General features: G+C 41.8%; 1 protein-coding gene across 5 annotated transcripts in view; it reads right to left on the bottom strand.

Annotated features, from left to right (window-relative positions):
- chd4b (chromodomain helicase DNA binding protein 4b) overlaps window positions 1-15,455 on the bottom strand; it is a 32,380-nt gene extending 16,925 nt beyond the window's left edge. Inside the window, exons 1-21 of one of the 5 annotated variants that reach the window (XM_088997916.1) lie at window positions 15,191-15,455; window positions 14,795-15,022; window positions 14,140-14,267; window positions 12,759-13,007; window positions 12,541-12,656; window positions 11,468-11,567; window positions 10,029-10,239; window positions 8,473-8,588; window positions 8,284-8,398; window positions 8,021-8,193; window positions 6,612-6,857; window positions 6,334-6,537; window positions 6,057-6,268; window positions 5,238-5,369; window positions 4,273-4,372; window positions 3,998-4,189; window positions 2,614-2,814; window positions 2,400-2,537; window positions 1,092-1,213; window positions 834-1,007; window positions 616-757 (exon numbers count right to left, since the gene is read on the bottom strand). In XM_088997916.1, the coding sequence (XP_088854042.1) occupies window positions 616-757; window positions 834-1,007; window positions 1,092-1,213; window positions 2,400-2,537; window positions 2,614-2,814; window positions 3,998-4,189; window positions 4,273-4,372; window positions 5,238-5,369; window positions 6,057-6,268; window positions 6,334-6,537; window positions 6,612-6,857; window positions 8,021-8,193; window positions 8,284-8,398; window positions 8,473-8,588; window positions 10,029-10,239; window positions 11,468-11,567; window positions 12,541-12,656; window positions 12,759-13,007; window positions 14,140-14,267; window positions 14,795-14,858 (3,135 nt within the window). In that variant the 5' untranslated portion in view covers window positions 14,859-15,022; window positions 15,191-15,455. Of the gene's footprint in view, window positions 1-615; window positions 758-833; window positions 1,008-1,091; window positions 1,214-2,399; window positions 2,538-2,613; window positions 2,815-3,997; window positions 4,190-4,272; window positions 4,373-5,237; window positions 5,370-6,056; window positions 6,269-6,333; window positions 6,538-6,611; window positions 6,858-8,020; window positions 8,231-8,283; window positions 8,399-8,472; window positions 8,589-10,028; window positions 10,240-11,467; window positions 11,568-12,540; window positions 12,657-12,758; window positions 13,008-14,139; window positions 14,268-14,794; window positions 15,023-15,190 lie in introns of all 5 variants that reach the window. The other 4 variants (XM_088997917.1, XM_088997919.1, XM_088997918.1 and 1 more) reach the window with 4 other exon arrangements.

The raw sequence follows: 15,455 nt of genomic DNA, 5'->3' as shown, positions 1-15,455 counted from the left end.
AAGGAACGCCCCTGACCGAAAAAAAGGACACATTGTGTCAGTCCTTCCATCACGTCAATGCTTGTTTGGTCTGAAAACCTCGTGTTGCACCAAAAAGAGCCAGGAGAGGGCGACCAAGCTCCATGAAAGGAATTTATCAGCCTGTGGAAAGGGGTTGATTAATTCCTCATAGGAGCTTGGTCGCCATTTTCTGCCTCTTTTTTGGTGAACCATTTCCCCCCAATGTTGCCTCAAAATGGCACGGAATAAATTCTAATCGATTGCAAACATGTATGCTTTCCTCTTCAGAACTATTTGAATCATATTCATAACTGGACGAGTAACAAGAAAGCATATTCTCCGAATCTGAAGCCATTGTTTTGATTCTCCAGCAAGGCAAGACGTCTTGGGGTGATACCACGAACAAGGGGGCGGGACCTTCTGAAACTGGCCACTTCCGGGTTCATTTTTTTTTGGCAGATTTTGGACGCTTTAAGTCATTTTATTGGTGTTTTCCTATTTGAATAAAAAAATCATACTACGTGTATTGGTATTTTAGATGCTATAAAACGTTTTTCTGATGTCAGTTAAGAAAGTGACGTTGGTTGTCCTTTAAGGGTACGAAACAGGCCTTACGGTAGCGGCAGCGGGAAAAAGGTACGGATGGTTGCAGCATTTTTTCAGATCCATCACCACGTTGAGCAGGGAGACTTGGTTTCCTCCCCCGCGGGTGTTCAAAGCCTCGAAATTCCGCGTTAAAATAAACTTGTAGTATTTCCTGGATGGAAACGAGGAAACCAATCAGCACATGTCCCAAGCAGGAAACGGAAAGTGATTGGCGACTGGACACCGACTTCTGCATGGGGCTGAGCTCCACCCTGACAATGAGTTCGGTCTTGGACGGCATGTGCTTGAAGACGTCGGCCTTCAGACGTCTGAGCATGTGCGGCCCCAGCATGTCGTGGAGCTTCTTGATCTGGTCCTCTTTGGCGATGTCGGCAAACTCTTCCAGAAAGCCTTCCAAGTTGCTGCGAAAAGAAAAAAAATAAGGAGTAAAGTGAGGGTATTTGTGGGTGAGTGGCGTAATGGCGGCGAAGGACGGACTGACTGACTTGAATCTCTCCGGAGTCAGAAAGTTCAGCAAGTGGAAAAGCTCCTCCAGGTTGTTCTGAAGAGGCGTGCCGGTTAGCAGCAGCTTGTGTTGCAGCGGGTAGTTGTTCAACACACGGAAGAACTGACATGGAGGGGAAAGCCAGACCACAGGATTTACAAAGGACGTTTCTCTTAAGCGATACAATGCAGAAATGTAATCATGATGTCATAGCACCGCCAATAGAGTTTTTTGACGTAATAATAATAATAATAATACATTTCACGTATAAGCTTTCAGATGAAACCAGTCCGCTTCTTATTATTATTATTATTATTATTATTATTATTATTATTATTATTATTATTATTATATGTACCACTGGCTACCTAGCTAGCTATATATTTGGTATCTATTTGCTATCTGGCTAGCTAACATTCTATCTATTTGAATTATTGAGTGAACGCGGGCGCATGTGGCTGCCGCTGCTCGCCCACAGAAAAACTTATCCTGTGACTGTAAAGTGACTGAGAGTTTTTAAAGGTGCTTGTAAATGAAATGTATTCTTATGATTATTTTTTTTATTATGATTATTTTTATTGTTATTATTATATAGCTATCTAGCTGGCTGGCTGGCTAGCTATATATCTACCTATTGGCTAGCTAGCAAGCTTTCTATGTATTTGAGTTACTTCTGAATGAATGCTGGCTGTTTGCATGTATTTTCTCCGTGCGTATATATAGTATATATAACCGGGATATATATATCCGATATATATATATATATATATATATATATATATATAAAAATACTACATATACAAACATGTTCTTATGTACCGTTGTTCGTAACTCGAATGTTCGTAAGTAGAGGAGTGTCTGTATGTGGAAAGTTTGAAAATACACCATTCATTGTGGGGTGCGCCTTATTCTCCGGTGTGCCTTATACAGATGCTCCCCAACTTACGACATATAAACACACACACACACACACACATATACACACACAATTTTTTTCCTTATTGTTATTTTATTATCTTCACGGCTGATTATCAGCCATGTTCAGGTCGTACAACTTGAGATTTTGTTTCAAAATAAAATAAATGATTAATTATGCCTAATTGATCACTAATGCCTAATTTTGAATTTCCACGCACACGCGCACACAAACAAAATAATTGCCAATCGAATAGGTAATTGTATAGCTATAATTTTAAGACAGCGACACTACGCTATGTTTGCCCGCGGTTATCAACCCTTCACTATTTTAATAACGGGCACATGCTTATCTCGACGCAATAATTCAACCAGTCAAATATGGCGTTGTCACCTTGGACTGGTTGTTTTTCAGCCTGTGGGCCTCGTCCACAACCAGACAGGCCCATTCGATGGAACCCAACACCGCCTGATCGATGGTAATCAGCTCGTAAGACGTCAGCAGGACGTGAAACTTCACCGTGGAGTCTTTCTGCAAAGCGGAGAAAACACATTTTACGGCCACGGCGCTCACTGTTCAATTTGCGGACATCACGTTTCATTCTCACCTTCATCTTGGAGGCTTTTTTTCCACCTCGGATGGCGTTCCCTTCGAAGGAAAACTCGTTTTCTCGGATAACGGCTCTGCTGTCCTTATCGCCGACGTACGTGACCACGTACATATCCGGCGCCCACATTTCGAACTCTCGCTCCCAGTTGATGATGGTGGACAAAGGGGCGCTCACCAGAAAGGGACCTTTGGAGTGACCCTGGGAGGGGGGTCAACATTTATTATAATAATAATAATAATAATAATAATATAATACATTTGATGTATAAGTGGCTTTCAAAACTCTCAAGGTCAGTTTTTTTCTGTGGGTGAGCAGCAGCAGCCACACGAGCCAGCGTTAACTCAACCCGGAAGTAACACAAACAGATAGAAAGCTAGCTAGCTAATGGATAGCTAGCTAGATAGATCAATTAGTAATACCCTGGGATTAAGCGCATATGCAATCTTTTTCAAATTGATTTTTTTAAATGCCCAAAACCCTGAAAAACACTATGTATAGGTTTGTACATGTACAACTGAAGAGAATACTACATATACAAACATGTTCTTATGTACCGTTGTTCGTAACTCGAATGTTCGTAAGTAGGGGAGTGTCTGTATGTGGAAAGTACATGTGGAAAATACACCATTCATTGTGGGATGCGCCTTATTCTCCGGTGTGCCTTATACAGGTGCTCCCCAACTTACGAACGAGATACGTTCTGAACAGTTGTTCTTATGGTGAATTTGTTTGTAAGTTGCTGCAGTGCTAGATTTTATATGGAATGTATGTTGAAGGGTCAAATAAGTGTGTTTAAGGATTTTATAATAATAATATTAATCATAATAATAATACATTTCATTTCTAAGCGCCTTTCAAAACTCTGAAGGTGACTTTACAGTCACAGAATCAGTTTTTCTGTGGGTGAGCAGCGGCAGCCACATGTGCCAGCATTCACTCAATCCGGAAGTAACCTGTATTGGTTTGTCCTGAAAAATAAACTTTAAATAAAATATATGTTCTATCAAGATATGTACATGAACAACTGGGGCGAATACTACATATGTTACCACAATAATGTTCATATGTACCGTCGTTCGTAACTCGAATTTTCGTAAGTAGGGGTGTGTCTGTATATGAAAAGTTTGAAAATACAGCATACATTTGGGGGTACACCGGAACACCGGAAAATACGGTAATGTCATGACGAGATACTTTCACATCGACTTGTAAACAAAATGTCTTGACCTGCCTTTAGGATAAAACTCCAGACTTTGAGCTCCTCCCCTTTAACGGGCAAAGTTGCTGTCACGTCCCATTGTCGGATATCCTCCGCTGACACTGATTGACAGGGGGGAGTCGACAGGACGAAGTAGACCCTCACCCCATCTCTCGCACTCACCTCCTTATAAAGAGAGTAGAGGAAGACGGCGGTCTGGACGGTTTTGCCTAGACCCATTTCATCGGCCAGGATAGTGTCGGTAGCCTGAGCCCATGAAAACCGGAGCCAGTTCAAGCCTTCCAGCTGGTAGGGGTGAAGGGTACCCCCGGTGCTGTCCAGGTAGTCGGGTTGACGGTCAAACTTGATGGTGGGCTGGAAGAAGAAAATGGACGGTTCGCGTGCAATTCGCCACCCGAGAAGAAGAAACGAACAAAATATTTTTTGGGGAGACTTACGTCAACCACCGGATTAGCAGGCGGACGCTCCGTTTTCTTGACTTTGACGGTTTTTTTCAGCTTCTTACCGGGTCTGCCCTCGTCGCCAATCATGAGCTCTCTAAGTGTTTTTTTTGAGAGGGGTAAATGGGGAGGGAGGGTTGAAACATCTTAAAATGGAGTCCAAAATAAGCATGATATGCTCCCTCTTTGGAGTACCAGTTAAGTCATTAACTGGCGTTCCCGAATTTATACGGAAATTGAAAAGCCTGATGTGGAGCGCCATTCCCGAAGTAGTTCGGGTTTTTGTTTTTCGTGCCCGTGAGCCGATAAAGCGCTGGTCAGACCTCCGGCAATGTTTTTTTTCCCTTTCACTGGGAGGCAGCATATGCCATGTGAGTGCTTTGTTACAGCTTCAGCTGTTGTTACGGCGCTATATAAATCAATATGTATGCCGCCCCCATTTCAAGCGCAGATAACTCCATACCCATATCACTTAGGAATTAACTCTTTTTCTGATGAAAGAAGAGAGTCTAAAGTTTCTAACGCTATATTGAAAGTTGATGTAGTCCTAACACTCAATACAGGTAACATCTGACTTACGACCACCCATACTTACGACCACAACCTCCAGACCCCATTTTAATATTGTTTATTCTACGCCTGGAACCATAACGCGCTGGCAGGCCGACAACGCGTACGACAATTTTGGCCAGCCAGTCAGCATCTCACACTCGCACAGCAATCGACCGTGTGATGGCACCAGAGGGGGAATTTGCGAGTCAGCCTCCAAGTCTCTATTCAACATTTTGAATGGATTTCAACTTACGACCATTTTGACTTAACGACAGTTTGGTCGGAACGGATCTCGGTCGTAAGTGGGGTGTGACCTGTATTTTGTGGGTCCTGGAATTGGAGTGACAATGGAGTGGACACATTTTTGCACATCGTCTGGCAGTGATTGAGTTAAGAGAGCTTGAATGTACCTGTGATTCCAGTAGGTCTGCTTGTAAAGGTCAAACTCGGGGATGTCCATGTCTTCGCTCTCCCACGTGGACTGGTCGTAGGCCAGATCTCGCCATTTGATCAGGTAGTGCACGTTGCCCTTACGGTCCACGCTGGAATGGAACAAGGAGGATGTTTGCGGTCATGATTATGACATCGTGAAGTTGCCGTGCTTTCTCGGCGATAATACCCTCACTCACACTGTCCCTTGCTAGCTGCTTTTCGTTAATCCAAATCAACAGATGTTTTTCAACCTGTTCTATTGCATGAGACCATTGCTTTCACAACACAGAAACACCCTTAGCCACACGTAGCAATGGTCGACTTAGCGTACTGGTACCGGGATTGATAAATCACACAAATTCACACCTCGTTTGTGTTTCTCGATGATCTCCTCCTTCTGATCTGCCCTAATTTTGTTTTGTGTCCACTTTGGCTTAACACTAGCCTGTGGTGGGGTCTTTTTCGGTCCCATAATAGCAAAAGTACTCCACTGTATAACAAACCACATCTGCACTCAAAGAAATGTGGAGACGAAAACTAGTCCGCCAGCCACCGTGGCGCTCTGTGTGGTTTGTGTAGTTCGTATGTCAAGATTATATTCTTGCGAATTCAATGTTCATAAAGCGAAAACTTCCTGAGCTAAAGCGTTGGAAACATGTTCAGTAGGTCAATCGTAATGCGGATAATACGGTATTTTAGACTCAAAGTTCTTTTAATGTTGGCCCCCCCCACTTTTGTGAAATGGATCCCAATGACCAACGATCCGACGTGCCCGATTCACAGCCCGAAACGTTCACCTGTGGTTGAGGATGCGATGTATCAGAAGCCACTCCATCTTGACTCCGTAACGGTAGAAGTCGGCTTCCATCTGGACGAAGAGAGGATCCTTGTTCTTCCTCTTGCTGCTCTTATCGTCGTCGCCTTCGCCGCCATAATCCACGGGAGGCGGCTCGTCCATATCAGTCTTCCTCTGGTAGTTCCGGAACATCACCTGGCAGTTCAACTCCAACTGGTGACCACAGGAGAGAAGGTTAGAAGATCCGGTGGAGACCAGAACTTTCCACGTGATTTTACCTGTAACTCTAGCACCCATGAGCAATGCCAGTAGGACATGTTGCACCATTTGACGAAGAACTCTCGTTCCCGCCGCCCAACCAACGGCGGAGGATCGGGAGCATCCGCCGGTAGGTCAGCGGGCCGGGGAACCGGCGTCGGGGCGGGTAGTTCTCCCCAATGCCACGTTAGAACCTTCTGGACTTTACCCTTCATCGGTGGACACTGTCCAGAAGTGGATCGGGAGTCAGTTTTTGAATCGGAGGACGGTTTTCGGAGAGGGGGGTGGGGGGGGTTACCTTGCAGCGTGGGCAGATCCACTCGCCGTTGGGGATTTCGGGAAGGGGCGGGTTGAGACAGTGGATGTGGTAGGACGAGGGGCAGGTGTCGCAGCAGAGGAGCTCCCCCCCGTCCTTGCACACCCGGCAGTACTCGATGTGATGGTCGTCCTCTTCTTCGGCGCCGTCGTCCTGCTTGTCGTCTTCATCTTCCACTTCGCCGTCCGAAAGGTCTTCCCTGGCTTCCCATTGGATACCTTCCTTTTCCTAAGGGGGCGGGGTCAACATCATTTTTTTTCTCTCAACGGACAGCAATCTGATGATGTCATCAAATTTTAGCCCCACCCACCGAAATCAAAGATGTCTCATTCGCAGGCTAAATCGGAAACTGGCAGAGCGCCGATGCGTATGTGGAACTGTCGCGGCTTGGAATTGAAGCGGATTTAGACAATCTCTTTTCGTCAATGGATGCGACAGCTCCGTGTTTGCTTTCAACATTTAGCTTGTAGTAGAAAAGCACATTCCACCATGACGTCCCTGATCCACTGCTGAAAAGGATGCTTTGATCCTCTCCTCTTTCATCTAGAACTACTTCATGTCACAAAGAGGGTACGGCAAGTGCTGAAGAATGAATGACTCTCTGTGTCTTTGTGTTGTCATATTTGTTATTCAGTTTTTTTTTAAACTTCAAGATGGCGCCACGAGAGTGGCTGCCTTTCCAGCAGCTCCTGTGTTTTGTTTTTCTACGTATTTCTTTCCTTTCCTCTTCCTTTCATAACTTTACGCTTGTGGCTGCCGCTGCTCACCCGCAGAAAAAAAATCATGTGACTGTAAAGTGTCGAACGCTGGCGCAAATGGCTGCCGCTGCTCACCCGCACAAAAAAATCTTGTGACTGTAAAGTCTCCTTGAGTTTTGAAAGGCGCTTAGAAATTAAATGTATTATTATTATTATTATTATATTATTATTTTTATTATAATATTACAATTACTATAATAATAATTATGATTATAATTGTTATAATTATCATAATTATTATAACAAGTAACAGTAACGATAATAATTATAGTAATTATAATAATTATAGTAATTATAATAAGTATTATACTTAGTATAATAATAAATAATTATTATTATTATTATATTATTATTATTATTTTATAATTATATTATAATTATATTATATTATATTATTATTATATTATTTGTATTATAATATTATTATTACAATTACTATAATAATTATTATAATAATAATTATTATTATAATAATTATAGTATTATAATAATTACAGTAATTATAATAATAATTATACTTAGTATAATAATAATAATAATAATATGATTATTATGATTATGATTATTATGCTTATTATTATGATTATGATTATTAAAAGGTGTCACAGGGTGGAGTGTAGGTGGGCTACTCACGCAATGCGGGCAGCTCCATTTGCCCTCAGGTGCCTTCTCCATATCCGGGTCCAAGCAGACCATGTGATAAGCTCTTGGGCAGGTATCACACAGGATGATCTCGCCCCCCTGCTGGCACACTTCGCAGTAGTCCTGGTGGTCCGTCTCGTAGCCGTCGCCGTCCTCCGTTTCCGCTGGGAGTGGAAGGGAGTGGACACGTGAGCTGGGATTCTATGTGTAGGGGGAAAAAATAGAAAGAACAGAAAGAAGTTTTTGCACGAGACCTTTCTTCTTTTTTTTGGCGCTCTTGGATTTCTTCTTGCTACGACTAGCGCGGGCGGAACCCTCCGAGACGGAGAAGCCGCTTTCGTCAAAATCGCTGTCCGCGTTTTCGTCGCTCTGATCGGGAGAGGCGGTTCTAATACGGTAATGGGAAGAAGAAAAAAAAAAAAAAAAACAGCGAGATATCTTACGGAGGAGCGCTTCTTTTTGCTGTTCAGGCCTCCCAGTTTGATCTTCAGCGGGGCCACCTTCTTGGCTTTGGGCTTCGGCGGAACTTTCGCTTTGGACTTTTTACGAGCGTTCGGGCCTGCGGCAGAAAGGAAAAGAGGTTTATTCGAAAGAGTAACTAGACCGGATGTGTTCAAAGTAGGCCCGGGGGGCAAAATGCGGCCCGTGCTCAATTTTCATTCGGCCCGCAGCCTCCGACATAAAATCAATAATGTCTGGCCTGCATGTCAAATGAAAATTATAGGGTAGTAGCGCTGTTAACTGCCATCGAGAGGCTCAATTTGCAACTGAAAATTAATAGATGACTGACTGACTGACTGACTGAGTCCCCCAATTTTCTAAAATGCCGATTTTCTACTTTTTTTATTTTCTCAAATTGAGTTTTTCTACTTTTAAAAAAAAATTCTAAGATGGCAATTTTCTACTTTAAAAAAAAATCTAAAAGGGCGATTATCAAGTTTTTTTTAATCTTCTAAAATGGCGATTTTCTACTTTTTTAATATTCTAAATACTCTTTTTTTTTATTTTCTCAAATGGTGATTCTCTACTTTTTTATTTTTTAAATGGCGATTTCTACTTTTTTTCTAAAATGGTGATTTTCTACTTTTTCTAAAATGGTGATTTTCTACTTTTTACATTTTCTGAAAATGGCGATTTTCTTTTTTTTTAATTTTCTAAAATGACGATTTTCTACTTTTTTTAAATTTCTAAAATGACGATTTTCTACTTTTTTTTTAATTTTCTAAAATGGCGATTTCTACTTTTTTTCTAAAATGGCGATTTTCTACTTTTTTCTAAAATGGCGATTTTCTACTTTTTTTTTATTTTCTAAAATGGCGATTTTCTACTTAAAAAGAATTCTAAAATTGTGATTTTCTACCTTATTTTACATTTTCTGAAAATGGCGATTTTCTACTTTTTTTGTATTTTCTAAAATGACGATTTTCTACTTTTTTAAATTTTCTAAAATGTCGATTTCTACTTTTTTAAAATTTTCTAAAATGGCGATTTTCTACTTTTTGTTTTTTTTTCTAAAATTGCGATTTTATACTTTTTGTTTTTAATTTTTTAAATGGCAATTTTCTACTGTTTTTAATTTTCTAAAATGGCGATTTTCCACTTTTTGTTTTTAATTTTCTAAAATGGCGATTTTCTCCTTTCTTAAAAAACCTCTAAAATGGCGACAATCACCAAAAGAACAAATAATTGTTTAACTGTTACAAAAAAAAGTTAGTGTTAAAAATAAGTGAAGTTCAGTGAATATAAAATTTTCAATGTTAATTAATAAGAATACATTTAATTCAATTTTGTTTCAAATAATGAACCTTTTGATTTCTGAAAAAAATATAAAAAAAAGCAAACGTGACACACAGAATGGCTCACTAAATCAATGTAAATTAATTGCTGTTATCTGTAAATAATGTTCTCCCCTACATTTTTAACACACCAAATCTGTCGCCCTTTGCAAAAAGGTTTGGACAGCCCTGAACTAAACTAAACCCAGGATGTTTTCCAGTACCTTTTCCTTCTTTGGTTTTTGCCTTGCGCAGCGGAGGTGGGGGCGGGGTCGCCACGGGTGCAGCCGGCGGCGTCTGAACGGCGGGTTCGGCGGCGGCAACGGGGGCAGGAGGACCACCGTCGGCTCCTCCCTCCGCTCCGGCCACCACCATGTTCTCCACAGCTGCGGCCACGTTGGCAGCTGCCAAGGCCGCATTGGCGGACGCGGAGCCCTGTCGAGGGTAGACAAGCCAGTCAGGGAACAAGGGGGGGGATTCAATAATAATAATAATAATAATAATAATAATAATAATAATAATAATAATAATCCATTTCATTTCTAAGGGCCTTTCAAAAATTTTCAAGCTCACTTTACAGTCACAGGATACGTTTTTATGTGGGTGAGCAGCGGCAGCCACACGCGCCAGCGTTCACTCAACCCGGAAGTAACTCAAATGGATAGAAAGCTATCTAGCTAAGAGATAGCTCACAGATAGCTAGCTCGCGAGTTAGATAGCTAATAGATAGCAAATAGATAGATAGCGTAAGCCAGTTAGATAGCTAGCTAGTGAATAGATAGCTAGCTAAATAGCTAGCTAGCCAGCCAGATAGCTAGCTAGTCAGCCAGAGCTAATAGATAGCAAATAGCTAGCAAATGATAATAATAATACTTATAACAATACATTTGATTTCTAAGCACCTTTCAAAACTCTCAAGGTCACTTTATAGTCACAGGATCAGTTTTTCTGTGGGTGAGGAGCTAGCTAGCTAATAGATAATTAATAGATAGCTATGTCGCTAGTTGGATAGTTAATAGATAGCAAATAGATAGGAAATAGATAGCTAGCTAGAAAGCCAGTTAGATAGCTAGAAAGTGAATAGATAGAAAATAGCTAGCAAATGATAATAATAATACTAATAACAATATGAATAATACATTTGATTTCTAAGCGCTTTTCAAAACTCTAGAGGTCACATTACAGTCACAGGATCAGTTTTTCTGTGGGTGAGCAGCTAGCTAGCTAATAGATAACTAATAGATAGCTAGCTCGCTAGTTAGATAGCTAATAGATAGCAAATAGATAGCTAGCTAGGAAGCCAGTTAGATCGCTAGATAGTGAATAGATAGCAAATAGCCAGCAAATGATAATAATAATACATAATATAAAATAAAAATAATAGCTGGCTAGGACGCCATTTAGATAGCTAGCTTTACACTCACAGGATCAGTTTTTCTGTAGGTGAGGAGCTAGCTAGCTAATAGATATCTAATAGATAGCTAGCTCGCTAGTTACATAGCTAATAGATAGCAAATAGCTAGCAAATGATAATAATAATAAATAATATAAAATAACAATAATAGCTGGCTAGGAAGCCATTTAGATAGCTAGCTTTACACTCACAGGATCAGTTTTTCTGTAGGTGAGCAGCTAGCTAGCTAATAGATAACTAATATCATACCTTGTGGGGGTTGTTTGTGCTAAACTCTCTCCACTTGGCCATCATTAAAGTCATCATCTTGGAAACGGCGATTTTGGGGTTCTTGGCTGCGATCAAGGGCCTGAGGGGAAACAATAAATGTATTTAGACGGAATAACTCAAATTGATAGAAAGCTAGCAAGCTAGCTAATAGATAGCTAAATAGCTAATAGGTAGGTAGCTAGCTAGATAGCTAATATGTTTCCTGACTCAAATAGCTCGCGAGATAGCTTGTAGTAGACGTGCATATTCCACCGTGACGTCCTGATCCACTGCTGAAAAGGATGCTTTGATCTTCTCCACTTTCATCTAGAACTACTTCATGTCACAAAGAGGGTACAGAATGTGCTGAAGAATGAATGACTGTCTTTGTGTTGTCATATTTTTATTTAGTTTTTTTCAAGATGGCGCCGCGAGAGTGGCTCCCTTTCCAGCAGCTCCTGTGTTTTGTTTTTCTACTTCTTTCTTTCCTTTTCTCTTCCTGTCATATTATTTGTTATATAGTTATTTTTTTTTACTTTGTTACTTCCGGGTTGAGTTGAAAAAATATCCTGTGACTGTAAACTGTCATTGAGAGTTTTGAAAGGCGCTTATAAATGAAATGTATTATTATTATTATTATTATTATTATTATTATTATTATTATTATTATTATTATTATAGCTAGCTAGCTAGATAAATAGCTAATAGCTGGATAGCTAATAGATAGCTAGATAGCCCGCTGATATGTTAATAAGCGCTATACAAACCAACAGGTACGTATTGCATTGTATTTTGAACAGCCACCCTCATTTCAAGCTCAGATAACTCCAGACCCATCTAATTTAGGAATTAACTATTTTTTTTTCTAATGAAAAAAGAGAGTCTATGATTTCTAACGCTGAATTGAATGTTTACGCAGTCCTAAAACTCAATATTCCGTGGGTCCTGGAATTCAAGTGACTATGACAAAAACCCTGGCACTGGAGTGGACATATTTTTGCACATCGTCTGGCAGTGAACGAGTTAAAAAAATACAAAAGTGGATGATATTTTTCAAAAAAAAAAATTCACACCTGACAAACTGACTGAAGGCTTTGTAGTTGGTGAGGGAGTTGTAGTCTTCCTGAGTAAAGATGTGGTCGATGTCTTTCATGCCCCAGGTCTCCAGCATCTGGGAGGAGCTTTTCGGCTTGGGGGGGGGGGGGGGGGGGTAAAGATATGAATCCCAGTGGGAATTAACACCCCCCCCCCCCCCCCCGGCATCCAAAATCTGTCAATCATCAGTTTTTACCTGGCAGTCATCATCGTCATCTTCGTCATCACCCGGCTCCGGTTCTTTGCGCTTGCTTTTGGACGATCCCCCTTTTTCTGCGGACGAATTGGATTTTTTCTTGTCTTTGGTGGAGCTGGAGCGTTTTTTCTTTTTCTTTCCCGGAGCGTAATCGCTTCCGTCACTGTCGGAGCGCAGGTTGCCCTCATCCGGGTCCCTTTCGGGTGCCTCGTCTTCCATTAGGTGATCGGGGGAGCTCAACGGCAACTCCTGTTTAGTATCGAGACGATATTGTGAATATACGATCGTGATGTCAAAACATTAGGATGGAAAAGTAACCACGTCTAGCACTTTTTTTCTGTCGGTGAGCAGCAGAAGCCACATACGCCAGTGTTCACTCAACCCGGAAGTTGTTCAAATCGACAGAAAGCTAGCTAGTTGGCTAATAGATAGCTAAGATAGATAGCTATCTAGCCAGCTAAGCAGATAGATAGCCATCTAGCTAGCAAGCCAGCCAGCCAGATAGCTAAAAGACAGCCAGCTAGCAGCCAGATAGCTAGACAGCTAATACATAGCTAGCTAGATAGCCATCCAGCCAACTAATAGAAAGCTAATAAATAGCTAATAGATAGCTAGCTAGCCAGCCATTGAGCTAGATAGCTAATAGATAACTAGCTAGATAGCTAGACAGCCAATAGATATCTAATAAATAGCTAATAGATACCTAATAATATTATTATTATTATTATTATTGAAGCTTCGTATAATGGATGGATATATTACAAATAACGCACACAAAAATTATGAATAACTAGTTTTCAGATTGGAAGTAAAAATAATGACAATTGTAGAAAATTTGAAATTTTGATTCGGACTTCAGCAATCTATTAGCTATGTATTAGCTAGCTAGTTTTCCATCTAATATTAATTAGGATGAACCTAGTACAACGATAGTTTTCTATCTATTTGAGTTACTTCTGGGTTGAGTAAACGCTGGCGCGTATGGCTGCCACTGCTCACCCGCAGAAAAACTTATTCTGTGACTGTAAAGTGACCTTGAGAGTTTTGAAAGGCGCTCGAAAATGAAATGTATTATTATCATTATTATCAAGCTAGCTAATAGACAGTTAGCTAGCAGATATTTAGGTAGATAGCAAATATCTATCTATCCATATATATATATATATATATATATATAAGCTATCTAGCTGGCTAGCTAGCTATATATCAGCCAGCTAAATGTCTATTAGCTCAATTTCATGTTTCCTTAAGTGTGAACCAAAATTTCAAAATGTCTTCTGTAAACCACAATATCAGTCATATTTTTACTTGAAATTTGAAAACGAGTTACAGGTAACATCTGGGGGGTGTCCATTATGAAATCACAAGCCATCTTATTCACCTCTCTAACGACTCTTTGCCTCTTGTTGCTTCTGCTCTCCCTGCTGCTCTTCTTGGCCTTCTTCTTCTTCTTGGACTTGGGAGCCTCGTCCAAGTCGGACATGATCTCCTCTGGCTCGTTGTTGTCGTCTGAGGGTGACACAAAATGCTTGTCAATCGTTTCACTTCCACGCTTACTCTCGATTTGGATTGTGGGGGGTTGTGGTGGTGGTGTTGGGGAGGGGGGGTTGTGGCGCAAGCGCAGACAAGCACGCCCCTGCAGGCTCGAGAGAGTGGAGGAAGAGGAAAGGAGGAGGAGGAGGGTGCGCGTGCACAGAGTGGCGTGCACACACAAATCCGCGTGCACGCCATCGCGTTGAACAACTTGTGTGTTTTTTTGTTTTATTATTTGAACAACTTTTGACACGCGGCGGTGGTTACCCCCCCGTTGGGCGAAAGCGCGCGTCCAAATTGTAAATAAGAGAAAGGAGGGGTTGGGTGGGGGGGACACCTGCACGTGAAGTTAGCTTGACTAACCTGTCGTGACCGAGACGACGAGGAGCTAGCTTGGGCTAACGTTAGCTTCGCTTTGGCGGCACCGCCCGCCCCAAACACAAGGGTGGTCAAAACCAACAAAAAGAAGACTAAGGAAACAGCGGTGGACGGAAGCGTCTTACCGTGAAGTCTCGAGTGCCTTTCGGCGGCTCCGAAGTCGTCCCTGTCATCGTCGCTGCCTGACATGTCTCCAGTGCGTCGTCCCCCCACCTCCCCTTCCCAACTCCTCGCTCAAATTAATCCCTCGTAAAGCTCTCGCTCCTCGGTCGTTCGACGAGGGAGGAGGGGGGGCAAAATGACGTGGGACTACTGGAGAGTGGACCGAGGGTGGTGGCGGTGGTGGTGGTGTACTGTCCAAGGGGGGGAAGGGTGGGGGCGGGTAAAAAAAATGTCACTGTGTTTACAATATCAAACAAGTTAGCTAATTAGCTATCGACACACCCCCGTAATACACACTTGACACCTCATAAGTTGCAAAGCAGTCATGGAAAGTTTACGGCGAACAAAAGAAGATCTACCTTGATACCTTGGAAACTTGCTGGGCCGTGCGCGTGAGGTCCCGGGTCGTCGTGAGCTTTCTCTTCGGCGCCGATTAGCACAACCGGCTTGGTTTTCGATCATTTAACGTTCATTCATTCGTAAGGGGGGAACATAAAACGAAAACGCGAACGGCTGCGTTCTTCCCCCCCCAGCCTCAAAGCTTAGCTAACATCCTCGCGAGCAACACAAAGGGGGCCAGACATCCCATAATAATCCTCCCCTCCCACTCGCGCGCAGGACTCT

Source organism: Hippocampus bargibanti, linkage group LG06 (assembly GCF_051943395.1).
Source record: "Hippocampus bargibanti isolate YZ-2025 linkage group LG06, ASM5194339v1, whole genome shotgun sequence".
NCBI lineage: Eukaryota > Metazoa > Chordata > Actinopteri > Syngnathiformes > Syngnathidae > Hippocampus > Hippocampus bargibanti.
Note: the sequence above shows the minus strand (reverse complement) of the source record. Positions and strands in the feature narration are given on the sequence as shown.